Source organism: Scyliorhinus canicula, unplaced genomic scaffold, assembly GCF_902713615.1.
Source record: "Scyliorhinus canicula unplaced genomic scaffold, sScyCan1.1, whole genome shotgun sequence".
NCBI classification, from domain to species: domain Eukaryota; kingdom Metazoa; phylum Chordata; class Chondrichthyes; order Carcharhiniformes; family Scyliorhinidae; genus Scyliorhinus; species Scyliorhinus canicula.
The window spans coordinates 4798797-4814324 of NW_024055500.1; the positions used below are offsets into that span (position 1 = coordinate 4798797).

General features: G+C 54.6%; 1 protein-coding gene across 1 annotated transcript in view; it reads left to right on the top strand.

Moving 5' to 3' along the window:
* The window catches only part of supt16h (SPT16 homolog, facilitates chromatin remodeling subunit), a 29071-nt gene extending 13855 nt beyond the window's left edge, over nucleotides 1–15216 (top strand). The window contains exons 2-7 of the mRNA XM_038788170.1: nucleotides 81–310; nucleotides 2843–3012; nucleotides 5011–5140; nucleotides 7874–8003; nucleotides 10434–10508; nucleotides 14043–15216. Coding sequence (XP_038644098.1) covers nucleotides 81–310; nucleotides 2843–3012; nucleotides 5011–5140; nucleotides 7874–8003; nucleotides 10434–10508; nucleotides 14043–14140 — 833 coding nt within the window. The 3' untranslated portion in view covers nucleotides 14141–15216. The remainder of the gene's footprint in view (nucleotides 1–80; nucleotides 311–2842; nucleotides 3013–5010; nucleotides 5141–7873; nucleotides 8004–10433; nucleotides 10509–14042) is intronic.
* The last annotated feature ends 312 nt before the right edge of the window (nucleotides 15217–15528 follow it).

A 15528-nucleotide genomic window follows, 5' to 3' on the forward strand; every position in this document is an offset into this window, starting at 1 on the left:
CCCGCTTCCTTCCTCTCACATTCTCTCTCTGATCCTGCCGCCTACACTCTGTCTCTTTGATCCCCCCCGTGTCTCCACAGCAGTCTCTGTATTTCACTCTTTCTACGTCCCGCGCTCTCTTCCCCGTGTCTCAGCCCCCTCATTCTTCCTCTGCCTCAAGCGCTCTGTCTTGTTCTTCCTCTGTGCCCCGAGCATTGCTCACACTCTCTCTCTCTCTCTCCCGCACACCTCCAGGTTTAATGGGGCTCCGTACAGAAGCACCTGCATGCTCCAGCCCACCAGCAGTTCCCTGGTGAACGTCACAGAGTGGGTGAGTGTGGGGCCTGGAGGGGGGGGGGGGGGGGGTTTATGGCGGGAGCATCGAGCTCGGTTTAAAGGATTTGTCCCCACCTTGCTCATCGCCCAACAGCTAGTGCATGAGTCACAGAAGGTTGGTTTACAAATGCAATAGGTGATTAAGAAGGCAAATGGAGTTTTGTCCTTCATTGCTCGAGGGATGGAGTTTAAGACTAGGGAGGTTATGCTGCAATTGTATAAGACGTTAGTGAGGCCACACCTAGAGTATTGTGTTCAGTTTTGGTCGCCTAACTTGGCAAAGGACATACTGGCACTAGATGGTGTGCAGAGGAGATTTACGAGGTTAATCCCAGAGCTGAAGGGGTTGGATTATGAGGAGAGGTTGAGTAGACTGGGACTGTACTCGTTGGAATTTAGACGGATGAGGGGGGGGATCTTATAGAAACATTTAAGATTATGAAGGGAATAGATAGGATAGATGCGGGCAGGTTGTTTCCACTGGCGGGTGACAGCAGAACTAGGGGGCATAGCCTCAAAATAAGGGGAAGTAGATTTAGGACTGAGTTTAGGAGGAACTTCTTCACCCAAAGGGTTGTGAATCTATGGAATTCCTTGCCCAGTGAAGCAGTTGAGGATCCTTCATTACATGTTTTTAAGGTAAAGATAGATAGTTTTTTGAAGAATAAAGGGATTAAGGGTTATGGTGTTCGGGCCGGAAAGTGGAGCTGAGTCCACAAAAGATCAGCCATGATCTAATTCAATGGCGGAGCAGGCTCGAGGGGCCAGATGGCCGACTCCTGCTCCTAGTTCTTATGTTCTTTCCCCGCTCCTGTCATCTTCTCCGCCCCTCTGACGGGAGATGTACCAGGAATGGAGCTTGTTGTCCTCTGGGGAAAGGTTTGGGCGGGCTGTGGAATTTGGAAGTATGGGAGACGGCCTTGTTGAAACATATCCGATTTTAAGTGGAGGTTGGCAGAGCGGAGGCTTCGAGGATGTTCCTGTCTGATGAATTTCAGATGTTTTAGGTGCAGGAAGGAGAAGCCCGGGTTACCGTGTGTGTGTGTGTGTGTGTGTGTGATTGCTGCAGTCACGTTTAATAAATAATCCTGCATTGAATGGTGTTGGCAGTCACAGGTGCAATTGAGGCACCGTAAAAAGGTTGGATGAATGAATTTTTGTTTCGATTAAGAGGGTACCCTGTGCCATGTTTAATTAGAGGCATTTGTGTTCCGTTAGTAAAATGGCACAACTCATGGGAGAAGTTGGAGTACGGCATGTTGTGGAGGTGTCGGTGTTGGACTGGGGTGAGCACAGTGTCATGTGAGAGTACCTTTAAGAAATGGGTGTTTATTACTGCAGTGATGTCAGATCCCGGACGAGCCCCCAGTTTGTTATAGGCCAGAACCCCAAAGTGTATCACGGAGTTCCCCTGACCCACAATTTTTACTAGATTGTGGTATGGGGAGCACACGGGCCCACTCTACAGGTGTGGCACAGCAGAAATGGAAAAGTATTTTTTAAAGCAAAACAATGTTTATTCTATGAACTCAAGTTAACCTTTTGAAAACATACAGTGAACATCTTAGCAACCATCAATTCAAATACAACCCCCAAAGACTACAACACTAAGTAATCCTTTAAGCTTTCCTTTTAACATCCACACGACTTAAAAAGAAAACCTTTAACAGAAGCACATCAGGTTAAAGTCACTACTGAAAACCTTGGGCAGCACGGTGGCCTAGTGGTTAGCACAACCGCCTCACGGCGCTGAAGTCCCAGGTTCGATCCCGGCTCTGGGTCACTGTCCGTGTGGAGTTTGCACATTCTCCCGTGTTTGCGTGGGTTTCGCCCCCACAACCCAAAAATGTGCAGAGTAGGTGGATTGGCCACACTAAATTGCCCCTTAATTGGAAAAATTAATTGGGTAATCTAAATTTAAAAAAAAAAAACAACTACTGAAAACCTTTACAATTCTGAATTCACCAAATGATCAAGAGATAGTCTTTGGATGGCAGAGAGATCAACAGGACACCTGCTCTGTCGGGCTTCAGCTCCAACACCGAAAACCAAACTAAAACACACCCTGCAGCAAACAGCCTAAAACAAAAGTAAAAAGCTGACTGACAGCCCAGCTCCACCCACTCCCTGACATCACTGCAGTAGTAAACACCCATTTCTGAAAGGTACTCTCACCACAGATATTTATATACACACCCATTTCCTAAAGGTACTCTCACATGACAAGTAAGAAGTCTGACAACACCAGGTTAAAGTTCAACAGGTTTGTTTCAAATCACTAGCTTTCGGAGCACAGCTCCTTCCTCAGGCGACACTGCTAACTCTCTAAGTGGATTGAGAGCTGAGATGGTTCTGGTGTTTGATTAGAAGTAAAGATAGCAGTTAAGGCGTTGTTGTCTCTGTATTGATTCGCGTTGTTTCAGGGGTAATTGCGAACCATTTTCTGGTGTGATGTGAAAGATGTTTTAATCCTGTGTTTAACCCTGCCGCATTGCTCTTGCGTTCCGTTCTGTCTCGTGTGTTCCAGCCTCCGTTTGTGGTGACGCTGGACGAGGTGGAGCTGGTTCATTTTGAGAGGGTGCAGTTCCACCTGAAGAATTTTGACATGGTGATTGTCTACAAGGACTACAGCAAAAAAGTGACCATGATCAACGCCATTCCAGTGGCCTCGCTCGACCCCATCAAAGAGTGGCTCAAGTACGGAGCTCCGTGATTCCGAGGGGGCGTTACTCTGTATCTAACCCCGTGCTGTACCTGTCCTGGGAGTGTTTGATGGGGACAGTGTAGAGGGAGCTTTACTCTGTATCTAACCCCGTGCTGTACCTGTCCTGGGAGTGTTTGATGGGGACAGTGTAGAGGGAGCTTTACTCTGTATCTAACCCCGTGCTGTACCTGTCCTGGGAGTGTTTGATGGGGACAGTGTAGAGGGAGTTTTACTCTGTATCTAACCCCGTGCTGTACCAATCCTGGGAGTGTTTGATGGGGACAGTGTAGAGGGAGCTTTACTCTGTATCTAACCCCGTGCTGTACCTGTCCTGGGAGTGTTTGATGGGGACAGTGTAGAGGGAGCTTTACTCTGTATCTAACCCCGTGCTGTACCTGTCCTGGGAGTGTTTGATGGGGACAGTGTAGAGGGAGTTTTACTCTGTATCTAACCCCGTGCTGTACCTAGAACATAGAACATAGAACAGTACAGCACAGAACAGGCCCTTCGGCCCTCAATGTTGTGCCGAGCCATGATCACCCTACTCAAACCCACGTATCCACCCTATACCCGTAACCCAACAACTCCCCCCCCCCCCTTAACCTTACTATTAGGACACTACGGGCAATTTATCATGGCCAATCCACCTAACCCGCACATCTTTGGACTGTGGGAGGAAACCGGAGCACCCGGAGGAAACCCACGCACACAGGGGGAGGACGTGCAGACTCCACACAGACAGTGACCCAGCCGGGAATCGAACCTGAGACCCTGGAGCTGTGAAGCATTTATGCTAACCACCATGCTACCCTGCTGCCCCTGGGAGTGTTTGATGGGGACAGTGTAGAGGGAGCTTTACTCTGTATCTAACCCCGTGCTGTACCTGTCCTGGGAGTGTTTGATGGGGACAGTGTAGAGGGAGCTTTACTCTATCTAACCCCGTGCTGTACCTGTCCTGGGAGTGTTTGATGGGGACAGTGTAGAGGGAGCTTTACTCTGTATCTAACCCTGTGCTGTATCTGTCCTGGGAGTGTTTGATGGGGACAGTGTAGAGGGAGCTTTACTCTGTATCTAACCCCGTGCTGTACCTGTCCTGGGAGTGTTTGATGGGGACAGTGTAGAGGGAGCTTTACTCTGTATCTAACCCTGTGCTGTACCTGTCCTGGGAGTGTTTGATGGGGACAGTGCAGAGGGAGCTTTACTCTGTATCTAACACCGTGCTGTACCTGTCCTGGGAGTGTTTGATGGGGACAGTGCAGAGGGAGCTTTACTCTGTATCTAACACCGTGCTGTACCTGTCCTGGGAGTGTTTGATGGGGACAGTGTAGAGGGAGCTTTACTCTGTATCTAACCCCGTGCTGCACCTGTCCTGGGAGTGTTTGATGGGGACAGTGTAGAGGGAGCTTTACTCTGTATCTAACCCCGTGCTGTACGTGTCCTGGGAGTGTTTGATGAGGACAGTGTAGAGGGAGCTTTACTCTGTATCTAACCCCGTGCTGCACCTGTCCTGGGAGTGTTTGATGAGGACAGTGTAGGGGGAGCTTTACTCTGTATCTAACCCCGTGCTGTACCTGTCCTGGGAGTGTTTGATGGGGACAGTGTAGAGGGAGCTTTACTCTGTATCTAACCCCGTGCTGTACCTGTCCTGGGAGTGTTTGATGGGGACAGTGTAGAAGGAGCTTTACTCTGTATCTAACACCGTGCTGTACCTGTCCTGGGAGTGTTTGATGGGGACAGTGCAGAGGGAGCTTTACTCTGTATCTAACACCGTGCTGTACCTGTCCTGGGAGTGTTTGATGGGGACAGTGTAGAGGGAGATTTACTCTGTATCTAACCCCGTGCTGTACCTGTCCTGGGAGTGTTTGATGGGGACAGTGTAGAGGGAGATTTACTCTGTATCTAACACCGTGCTGTACCTGTCCTGGGAGTGAAGGGGAATGGTTGTGAGCTGATGTGAACTTGGTTTTAAAGTGTTGTGTCCTGCTCTCCAGCTCCTGTGATCTGAAGTATACAGAGGGAGTACAGTCACTGAACTGGAGCAAGATCATGAAGACCATTGTCGATGACCCTGAGGGCTTCTTTGAACAAGGAGGCTGGTCGTTCTTGGAGCCTGAGGGTGATGTACGTACAGATGGGAGTGGTGGGTTGGGCAGTGTGGGGCGGTCTCCCTGTTCTCAGTCATCATCAATCGACAGTAATCCAGGCCTGTCTCTGTAACCTCCCTCCCTACATCCCTCCCTATCTCTGTAACCTCCTCCAGCCCCTACAACTCTCCCTATCTCTGTAACCTCCTCCAGCCCCTACACCCCTCCCTATCTCTGTAACCTCCTCCAGCCCCTACAACTCTCCCTATCTCTGTAACCTCCTCCAGCCCCCTACGCCCCTCCCTATCTCTGTAACCTCCTCCAGCTCCCTACAACCCTCCCTATCTCTGTAACCTCCCTCCCGACACCCCTCCCTATCTCTGTAACCTCCTCCAGCCCCTTCACCCCTCCCTATCTCTGTAACCTCCTCCAGCCCCTACACCCCTCCCTATCTCTGTAACCCCCTCCAGTCCCTACAACCCTCCCTATCTCTGTAACCTCCTCCAGCCTCCTACACCCCCCACCATCTCTGTAACCTCCTCCAGCCCCTACAACCCTCCCTATCTCTGTAACCTCCTCCAGCCCCTATAACCCTCCCTATCTCTGTAACCTCCTCCAGCCCCCTACACCTCTCCCTATCTCTGTAACTTCCTCCAACCCCCTACACCCCTCCCTATCTCTGTAACCTCCTCCAGCCCCCTACAACCATCCCTATCTCTGTAACCTCCTCCAGCCCCTACACCCCTCCCTATCTCTGTAACCTCCTCCAGCCCCCTACAACCCTCCCTATCTCTGTAACCTCCAGCCCCGACAACCCTCCCTATCACTGTAACCTCCTCCAGCCCCTACAACTCTCCCTGTCTCTGTAACCACCTCCAGCCCCGACAACCCTTCCTATCTCTGTAACCTCCCTCCCTACAGCCCTCCCTATCCCTGTAACCTCCCTCCCTACAACCCTCCCTATCTCTGTAACCTCCCTCCCTACAGCCCTCCCTATCTGTATAACCTCCCTCCCTATCTCTGTAACCACCCTCCCTATAGCCCTCCCTATCTCTGTAACCTCCCTCCCTGTCGCTCTAACCTCCTCCAGCCCCTACAACCCTCCCTATCTCTGTAACGTCCTCCAGCCCCTTACAACCCTTTGAGATGGAACAGAGAAAAGTACAGCACAGGAACAGGCCCTTCGGCCCTCCAAGCCCGTGCCGACCATGCTGCCCGTCTAAACTAAAATCTACACTTCCTGGGTCGGTATCCCTCTATTCCCATCCTATTCATGTATTTGTCAAGATGCCCCTTAAATGTCACTATCGTCCCGGCTTCCACCACCTCCTCCGGCAGCGAGTTCCAGGCACCCACTACCCTCTGTGTAAAAAACTTACCCCGTGCATCTCCTCTAAACCTTGCCCCTCGCATATTAAACCTATGCCCCCCCGAGTAATTGACCCCTCTATCCTGGGAAAAAGTCTCTGACTATCCACTCTGTCTATGCCCCTCATAATTTTGTAGACCTCTATCAGGTCGCCCCTCAACCTCCGTCGTTCCAGTGAGAACAAACCGAGTTTATTCAACCGCTCCTCATAGCTAATGCCCTCCATACCAGGCAACATCCTGGTAAATCTCTTCTGCAACCTCTCTAAAGCCTCCACATTCTTCCGGTAGTGTGGCGACCAGAATTGAACACTACTCCAAGTGTGGCCTAACTAAGGTTTAACTAACTACAGCTGCAACATGACTTGCCAATTTTTATACTTAATGCCCCGGCCAATGAAGGCAAACATGCCGTCTGCCTTCTTGACTACCTTCTCCACCTGTGTTGCCCCTTTCAGTGACCTGTGGACCTGTACACCTAGATCTCTCTGACTGTCAATACTCTTGAGGGTTCTACCATTCACTGTATATTCCCTACCTACATTAGACCTTCCAAAATGCATTACCTCACATTTGTCTGGATTAAACTCCATCTGCCATCTCTCCGCCCAAGTCTCCAAACGATCTAAATCCTGCTGTATCCTCTGACAGCCCTCATCGCTATCCGCAATTCCACCAACCTTTGTGTCGTCTGCAAACTTACCAATCAGACCAGTTACATTTTCCTCCGGATCAAGTTGCAGTGAAATGCGAGGTCCTCCTATAAATCTGTGCGAATGCTTGTTGTCCAATTCTCTCCTGACGTTGTGTCTCCCCCGTTTGCAGGATCTCCAAATCTCCTCGTACCCACCGACACGCCCCACCCGTCTCCACTCCCCCTGAGACCCATCCTCTGTATGCGAAAATGAAAATGGCTTATTGTCACGAGTCGGCTTCAAATGAAGTTACTGTGAAAAGCCCCTAGTCGCCACATTCCGGCACCTGTCCGGGGAGGCTGTTCCGGGAATCGAACCGTGCTGCTGGCCTGCTTTAAAAGCCAGAGATTTAGCCCTGTGTTAAACTAGCCCCAGAGAGAGAGAGAGACAGCGCGCGACAGGCGGAGAGCACGACGGGCAGGGAGTGCGATGGGATACGGGACAATAACGATGGCTACCTCCCAGGGGACACTCCCCTCGATCCACCACCCTTCCCCAAACATGCGTGGTCCGTCTGCATTTATCGTTCTGCTGTCGTGCGGAAGGCTGAGGCCACATTCGGCAGTGACACCCCATCAGGAGACCGGGATTTGCGCCCAGGTCTGTGCGAAGGGGCCTCGGGTACCACACTGGGTGCGGTAGAGCCAGGCTCACTCACTCACACTCACCCTCGTGACCCTCTGCCTTTGTATACCCCACCCTCACAGGGCAGCGAGGTGGAGGAACATGACTCTGAATCCGAGATGGAAGACGAAACATTTAATCCCACGGATGATGATGATGAAGTGGAAGATGAGGACAGCGATGAAGATTACTCATCAGAGACGGAGGAATCCGGTGAGCATCCGGAGCTCGGCAACTGAGGGGGGGGGGGGGTCAGTACTGAGGGAGTGCCGCACTGTCAGAGGGTCAGTACTGAGGGAGTGCTGCACTGTCAGAGGGTCAGTACTGAGGGAGTGCCGCACTGTCAGAGGGTCAGTACTGAGGGAGCAACGCACTGTCAGAGGGTCAGTACTGAGGGAGCGCTGCACTGTCAGAGGGTCAGTACTGAGGGAGTGCCGCACTGTCAGAGGGTCAGTACTGAGGGAGTGCTGCACTGTCAGAGGGTCAGTACTGAGGGAGTGCCGCACTGTCAGAGGGTCAGTACTGAGGGAGCAACGCACTGTCAGAGGGTCAGTACTGAGGGAGCGCTGCACTGTCAGAGGGTCAGTACTGAGGGAGCGCTGCACTGTCAGAGGGTCAGTACTGAGGGAGTGCCGCACTGTCAGAGGGTCAGTACTGAGGGAGCAACGCACTGTCAGAGGGTCAGTACTGAGGGAGCGCTGCACTGTCAGAGGGTCAGTACTGAGGGAGCGCTGCACTGTCAGAGGGTCAGTACTGAGGGAGTGCCGCACTGTCAGAGGGTCGGTACTGAGGGAGTGCTGCACTGTCAGAGGGTCAGTACTGAGGGAGTGCCGCACTGTCAGAGGGTCAGTACTGAGGGAGTGCCGCACTGTCAGAGGGTCAGTACTGAGGGAGTACCGCACTGTCAGAGGGTCAGTGCTGAGGGAGTGCCGCACTGTCAGAGGGTCAGTACTGAGGGAGTGCCGCACTGTCAGAGGGTCAGTACTGAGGGAGTGCCGCACTGTCAGAGGGTCAGTACTGAGGGAGTACCGCACTGTCAGAGGGTCAGTGCTGAGGGAGTGCCGCACTGTCAGAGGGTCAGTACTGAGGGAACTCCGCACTGTCAGAGGGTCAGTACTGAGGGAGTGCTGCACTGTCAGAGGGTGAGTACTGAGGGAGTGCTGCACTGTCAGAGGGTCAGTACTGAGGGAGTGCCGCACTGTCAGAGGGTCAGTACTGAGGGAGCGCCGCACTGTCAGAGGGTCAGTACTGAGGGAGTGCTGCACTGTCAGAGGGTCAGTACTGAGGGAGCGCCGCACTGTAGGAGGGTCAGTACTGAGGGAGTGCTGCACTGTCAGGGGGTCAGTACTGAGGGAGTGCTGCACTGTCAGAGGGTCAGTACTGAGGGAGTGCTGCACTGTCGGAGGGTCAGTACTGAGGGAGTGCTGCACTGTCAGAGGGTCAGTACTGAGGGAGTGCCGCACTGTCAGAGGGTCAGTACTGAGGGAGTGCTGCACTGTCAGAGGGTCGGTACTGAGGGAGTGCTGCACTGTCAGAGGGTCAGTACTGAGGGAGTGCCGCACTGTCAGAGGGTCAGTACTGAGGGAGTGCCGCACTGTCAGAGGGTCAGTACTGAGGGAGTACCGCACTGTCAGAGGGTCAGTGCTGAGGGAGTGCCGCACTGTCAGAGGGTCAGTACTGAGGGAGTGCCGCACTGTCAGAGGGTCAGTACTGAGGGAGTGCCGCACTGTCAGAGGGTCAGTACTGAGGGAGTACCGCACTGTCAGAGGGTCAGTGCTGAGGGAGTGCCGCACTGTCAGAGGGTCAGTACTGAGGGAACTCCGCACTGTCAGAGGGTCAGTACTGAGGGAGTGCTGCACTGTCAGAGGGTGAGTACTGAGGGAGTGCTGCACTGTCAGAGGGTCAGTACTGAGGGAGTGCCGCACTGTCAGAGGGTCAGTACTGAGGGAGCGCCGCACTGTCAGAGGGTCAGTACTGAGGGAGTGCTGCACTGTCAGAGGGTCAGTACTGAGGGAGCGCCGCACTGTAGGAGGGTCAGTACTGAGGGAGTGCTGCACTGTCAGGGGGTCAGTACTGAGGGAGTGCTGCACTGTCAGAGGGTCAGTACTGAGGGAGTGCTGCACTGTCGGAGGGTCAGTACTGAGGGAGTGCTGCACTGTCAGAGGGTCAGTACTGAGGGAGTGCCGCACTGTCAGAGGGTCAGTACTGAGGGAGTGCCGCACTGTCAGAGGGTCAATACTGAGGGAGCGCCGCACTGTCAGAGGGTCAGTACTGAGGGAGTGCCGCACTGTCAGAGGGTCAGTACTGAGGGAGTGCCGCACTGTCAGAGGGTCAGTACTGAGGGAGCGCCGCACTGTCAGAGGGTCAGTACTGAGGGAGTGCTGCATTGTCAGAGGGTCAGTACTGAGGGAGTGCCGCACTGTCAGAGGGTCAGTACTGAGGGAGTGCCGCACTGTCAGAGGGTCAGTACTGAGGGAGTGCCGCACTGTCAGAGGGTCAGTACTGAGGGAGTGCCGCACTGTCAGAGGGTCAGTACTGAGGGAGTGCCGCACTGTCAGAGGGTCAGTACTGAGGGAGCGCCGCACTGTCAGAGGGTCAGAACTGTGCCGTGTATCTGACGTCTTTTTGGTTCTGCACTTACAGCCAGCGAGGAATCCTTGGGCAGTGAGGAGGAGAGTGGAAAAGATTGGGATGAGCTGGAAGAGGAAGCTCGACGAGGTAAGTTGGGAATCGATCCTGCATCAACTGTTCACCATGGACCACATTCGATATCGGAAAAGTGTCAGATAAACCTCAGGTTAGACCTCAGCTCGAGTATTGAGCCCAATTCGGGGTCTCGCACATCCCAAAGGACATGAAGGACCTCGGTGAGGGCGTGGAAGGAGAATTCCCGGATCCGGTTTGGGGGGGGCGACAGATTTCAGTTCATGTGGAGAGACCCACACTGGGAGCACTGTGCACAGTTCCGGTCTCCCTATCCCTCGGTTAGACCCACACTGGGAGCACTGTGCACAGTTCCGGTCTCCGTATCCCTCGGTTAGACCCACACTGGGAGCACTGTGCACAGTTCCGGTCTCCGTATCCCTCGGTTAGACCCACACTGGGAGCACCGTGCACAGTTCCGGTCTCCGAATCCCTCGGTTAGACCCACACTGGGAGCACTGTGCACAGTTCCGGTCTCCGTATCCCTCGGTTAGAGCCACACTGGGAGCACTGTGCACAGTTCCAGTCTCCGTATCCCTCGGTTAGACCCACACTGGGAGCACTGTGCACAGTTCCGGTCTCCGTATCCCTCGGTTAGACCCACACTGGGAGCACCGTGCACAGTTCCGGTCTCCGTATCCCTCGGTTAGACCCACACTGGGTGCACTGTGCACAGTCCCGGTCTCTATATCCCTCGGTTAGACCCACACTGGGAGCACCGTGCACAGTTCCGGTCTCCGTATCCCTCGGTTAGACCCACACTGGGAGCACTGTGCACAGTTCCGGTCTCCGTATCCCTCTGTTGGACCCACACCAGGAGCACTGTGCACCGTTCCGGTCTGGTATCCCTCGGTTAGACCCACACTGGGAGCAGTGCACAGTTCCAGTCTCCGTATCCCTCAGTTGGACCCCACTGGGAGCACTGTGCACAGTTCCGGTCTCCGTATCCCTCGGTCAGACCAACACTGGGAGCACAGTGCACAGTTCCGGTCTCCGTATCCCTCGGTTAGACCCACACTGGGAGCACTGTGCACAGTTCCGGTCTCTGTATCCCTCGGTTAGACCCACACTGGGAGCACAGTGCACAGTTCGGGTCTCCGTATCCCTCAGTTAGACCCACACTGGGAGCACCGTGCACAGTTCCGGTCTCCGTATCCCTCGGTTAGACCCACACTGAGAGCACTGTGCACAGTTCCGGTCTCCGTATCCCTCGGTTAGATCCACACTGGGAGCACTGTGCACAGTTCCGGTCTCCGTATCCCTCAGTTAGACCCACACTGGGAGCACTGTACACAGTTCCTGTCTCCGTATCCCTCGGTTAGACCCACACTGGGAACAGTGTGCCCAGTTCCTGTCTCCGTATCCCCCGGTTAGACCCACACTGGGAGCACTGTGCACAGTTCCGGTCTCCGTATCCCTCGGTTCGACCCACACTGGGAGCACCGTGCACAGTTCCGGTCTCCGTATCCCTCGGTTAGACCCACACTGGGAGCACTGTGCACAGTTCCGGTCTCCGTATCCCTCAGTTAGACCAACACTGGGAGCACCGTGCACAGTTCCGGTCTCCGTATCCCTCGGTTAGACCCACACTGGGAGCACTGTGCACAGTTCCGGTCTCCGTATCCCTCAGTTAGACCCACACTGGGAGCACTGTGCACAGTTCCGGTCTCCGTATCCCTCGGTTAGACCCACACTGGGAGCACCGTGCACAGTTCCGGTCTCCGTATCCCTCGGTTAGACCCACACTGGGAGCACTGTGCACAGTTCCGGTCTCCATATCCCTCGGTTAGACCCACACTGGGAGCACTGTGCACAGTTCCGGTCTCCGTATCCCTCTGTTGGACCCACACCGGGAGCACTGTGCACAGTTCCGGTCTCTGTGTCCCTTGGTTGGACCCACACTGGGAGCACTGTGCACGGTTCCGGTCTCCGTATCCCTTGGTTAGACCCACACTGGGAGCACCGTGCACAGTTCCGGTCTCCGTATCCCTCTGTTAGACACACACTGGGAGCACCGTGCACAGTTCCGGTCTCCGTATCCCTCGGTTAGACCCACACTGGGAGCACCGTGCACAGTTCTGGTCTCCGTATCCCTCGGTTAGACCCACACTGGGAGCACTGTGCACAGTTCCGGTCTCCGTATCCCTCTGTTAGACACACACTGGGAGCACCGTGCACAGTTCCGGTCTCCGTATCCCTCGGTTAGACCCACACTGGGAGCACTGTGCACAGTTCCGATCTCCGTATCCCTCGGTTAGACCCACACTGGGAGCACTGTGCACAGTTCCGGTCTCCGTATCCCTCGGTTAGACCCACACTGGGAGCACCGTGCACAGTTCCGGTCTCCGTACCCCTCGGTTGGACCCACACTGGGAGCACCGTGCACAGTTCCAGTCTCCGTATCCCTCGGTTAGACCCACACTGGGAGCACTGTGCACAGTTCCAGTCTCCGTATCCCTCGGTTAGACCCACACTGGGAGCGCCGTGCACAGTTCCGGTCTCCGTATCCCTCGGTTAGACCACGCTGGGAACACCGTGCACAGTTCAATGTTATGTTATGCCTCAATGAAGGGACAATTTAGCGTGGCCAACCCACCTATCCAGCACATCTTTGGGTTGTGGGGGTAAGACACACGCAGACACGGGGAGAATGTGCAAACTCCACACGGACGGTGACACAGAGCCGTGATCGAACCTGGGTCCTCAGTGCTGTGAGGCAGTACCGCTAACCAGTGCCCCACCGTGCCGTCCTTTCCTCTGATGTTTCCAAATCCAGACGATTACCGCGGGATTGTGAATGGGTCCCTTTCCGTTCGTTCAATGTAGGTGTGGGCACAACGCTGCTGCCTCACAGTTCCCGGCTCACTACCAGTGTGGAGTTTGCACATTCCCCCCCCCCCCCTGTGGGTCTCACCCCCACAACCCAAAGATGTGCAGGGTAGGTGGATCGGCCACGCTAAATTGCCCCTCAATAGGAAACATTTTTTAAAATCATAACTCGGATAAGGTGCATCTGCAACAATTTACGTGCAGTAAACATGGATTCGCCGTCTGCAAACAAGAGGGATATGTTCAAGCCTTGTGCCTGTTTGGATTTCCCGGGAGCTCAGGGAGCCGGTGGGTTCTCTCCTCCCCCCGTCTCCGTTGCCGTCTCCATGGCGATGCTTCTGCCAGTCAGTCACCTTATCAGCCAGTCCTTCTCTTCCCCCCCTCCCCGTGGTTTAAATCGTTGTGAGAATTTTGGATTCGGCATTCCTGCCTTTGCCTGGGCGAGAGCAAGGGCGGGACGCCTCAGCACGCATACTTCCCTGGCCGGCGCCGTTCGGACTGGGGGACACGGCCCCCGAGTGTGAGCGGGGTTCAGAAATCCTTCCGGAGGGAGTCGGGCGAACGATTGAAGCTTGCCGGCGCCTCGGGAAAGGGCCGGAGGGCGGGGGGTGCTCCGGGAAAGAGGCCGTTGTGGTCTCGACGGGGCCGGATTGCCTCTGCTCCGGTGTCGCGACCTCTGTCTCATTCCTCTTCCCTTCTCTTCTCCCGCCCCCCCCGTAGCTGACCGGGAATACCAAGAGGAAGAGGAGGATACCATGAGTCGGAAAAGGAAAGGACCGGTCATCCGCATCAGCAGTAAGAAGAAGAGGCGGAAATGAGCGGGGAGAGAGCCCGCGGTGCAGGTGGATCCACACCTTCTGAATCTCAGCCACTGGCAGCAGACATTAGACTTTTTGTATGTTCCTTTTGTCAACACCCCCCCCCACCCCCTTTTTCCAATTCCGCCTCCCTGTCTTTCGTTTTGTTAATATTTCACAGACCAACTTGAAATGTGATGATTTCTACAAGCGTGCCGGGTTTTCTGCCTCCCATTATTCCCCGCCCCCTCCCCACCCCCTATCTCCGAGGTTTGGGCCAGAGCTGCCTGCCCGTGTGGGTGTGAGCCTGTTTGTGCGCATGTCTGTGTGTGTGTATGGCTTCCTTCCTGTCTGTGAGTGTGTGTGTAGCTTCCTGCCTGTGTGTGTGTGCGCGTGTGCGCGCCTTCCTGCCTGTCTGAGTGTGCACCTTCCTCAGTTTGTGTGTGAGAGAGAGAGAGAGTGTGTGTGTGTGAGAGAGAGAGAGAGAGAGAGTGTGTAGCTTCCTGCCTGTCTGTGAGTGTGTGCCTTCCTGCCTGTCTGTGAGTGTGCGCCTTCCTGCCTGTCTGTGAGTGTGCGCCTTCCTGCCTGTCTGTGAGTGTGCGCCTTCCTGCCTGTCTGTGAGTGTGTGTGAGAGAGAGTGTGTGTAGCTTCCTGCCCATCTGAGTATGCGCCTTCTTCCTTTGTGTGTGTGTGTGTGTGAGAGAGAGAGTGTGTGTAGCTAGCTGCCCGTCTGTGAGGGTGCACCTTCCTGCCTGTCTGAGTGTGCGCCTTGCTGCCTGTCTGTGAGTGTGTGCCTTCCTGCCTGTCTGTGTGTGCGCCTTCCTGCCTGCCTGTGAGTGTGAAGCTTCCTGCCTGTCTGCGAGTGTGCGCCTTCCTGCCTGTGTGAGTGTGCGTGTAGCTTCCTGTGAGTGTGCGCCTTCCCTCCTGTCTGAGTGTGTGTGTGTGTGTAGCTTCCTGTGAGTGTGCGCCTTCCTGCCTGTCTGTGAGTGTGTGGTAAACCCTCTTTTTAATTTATCCCTCTGTGGAGGGGGGATGTGACACATGGTCCCAGTGCTGGATGTTGGTGGGCATGCACCCCGCCTGTCCTGGCGAACGGGGGGGGGGGGTGGGGGGGGGGGGGGGGGGGGGGGGGGGGGGGGGGGGGCCATGGGGGAGGGCGGCAACTGTTGAAAGGAATATTGTTTTTCTGAGAATAGACGATATTATCCTTTGGCTCGCAATCCTGCTCGTGTGATTTTTCTTTTTTGTATATCGGAGGGAGGGGGGATTATGTGGGTGGAGTAGGAAAGCCAAGGGAGTAAAGAGGGGTGGTATCCTGTCAAAGTGGCGGGTTCTGGCCCTGGTTACTGTAAGGCGGGGCGGGGAGGGCATCCAGTCCTGCCTCTCACAGACCCCAATCCCCTCCACCC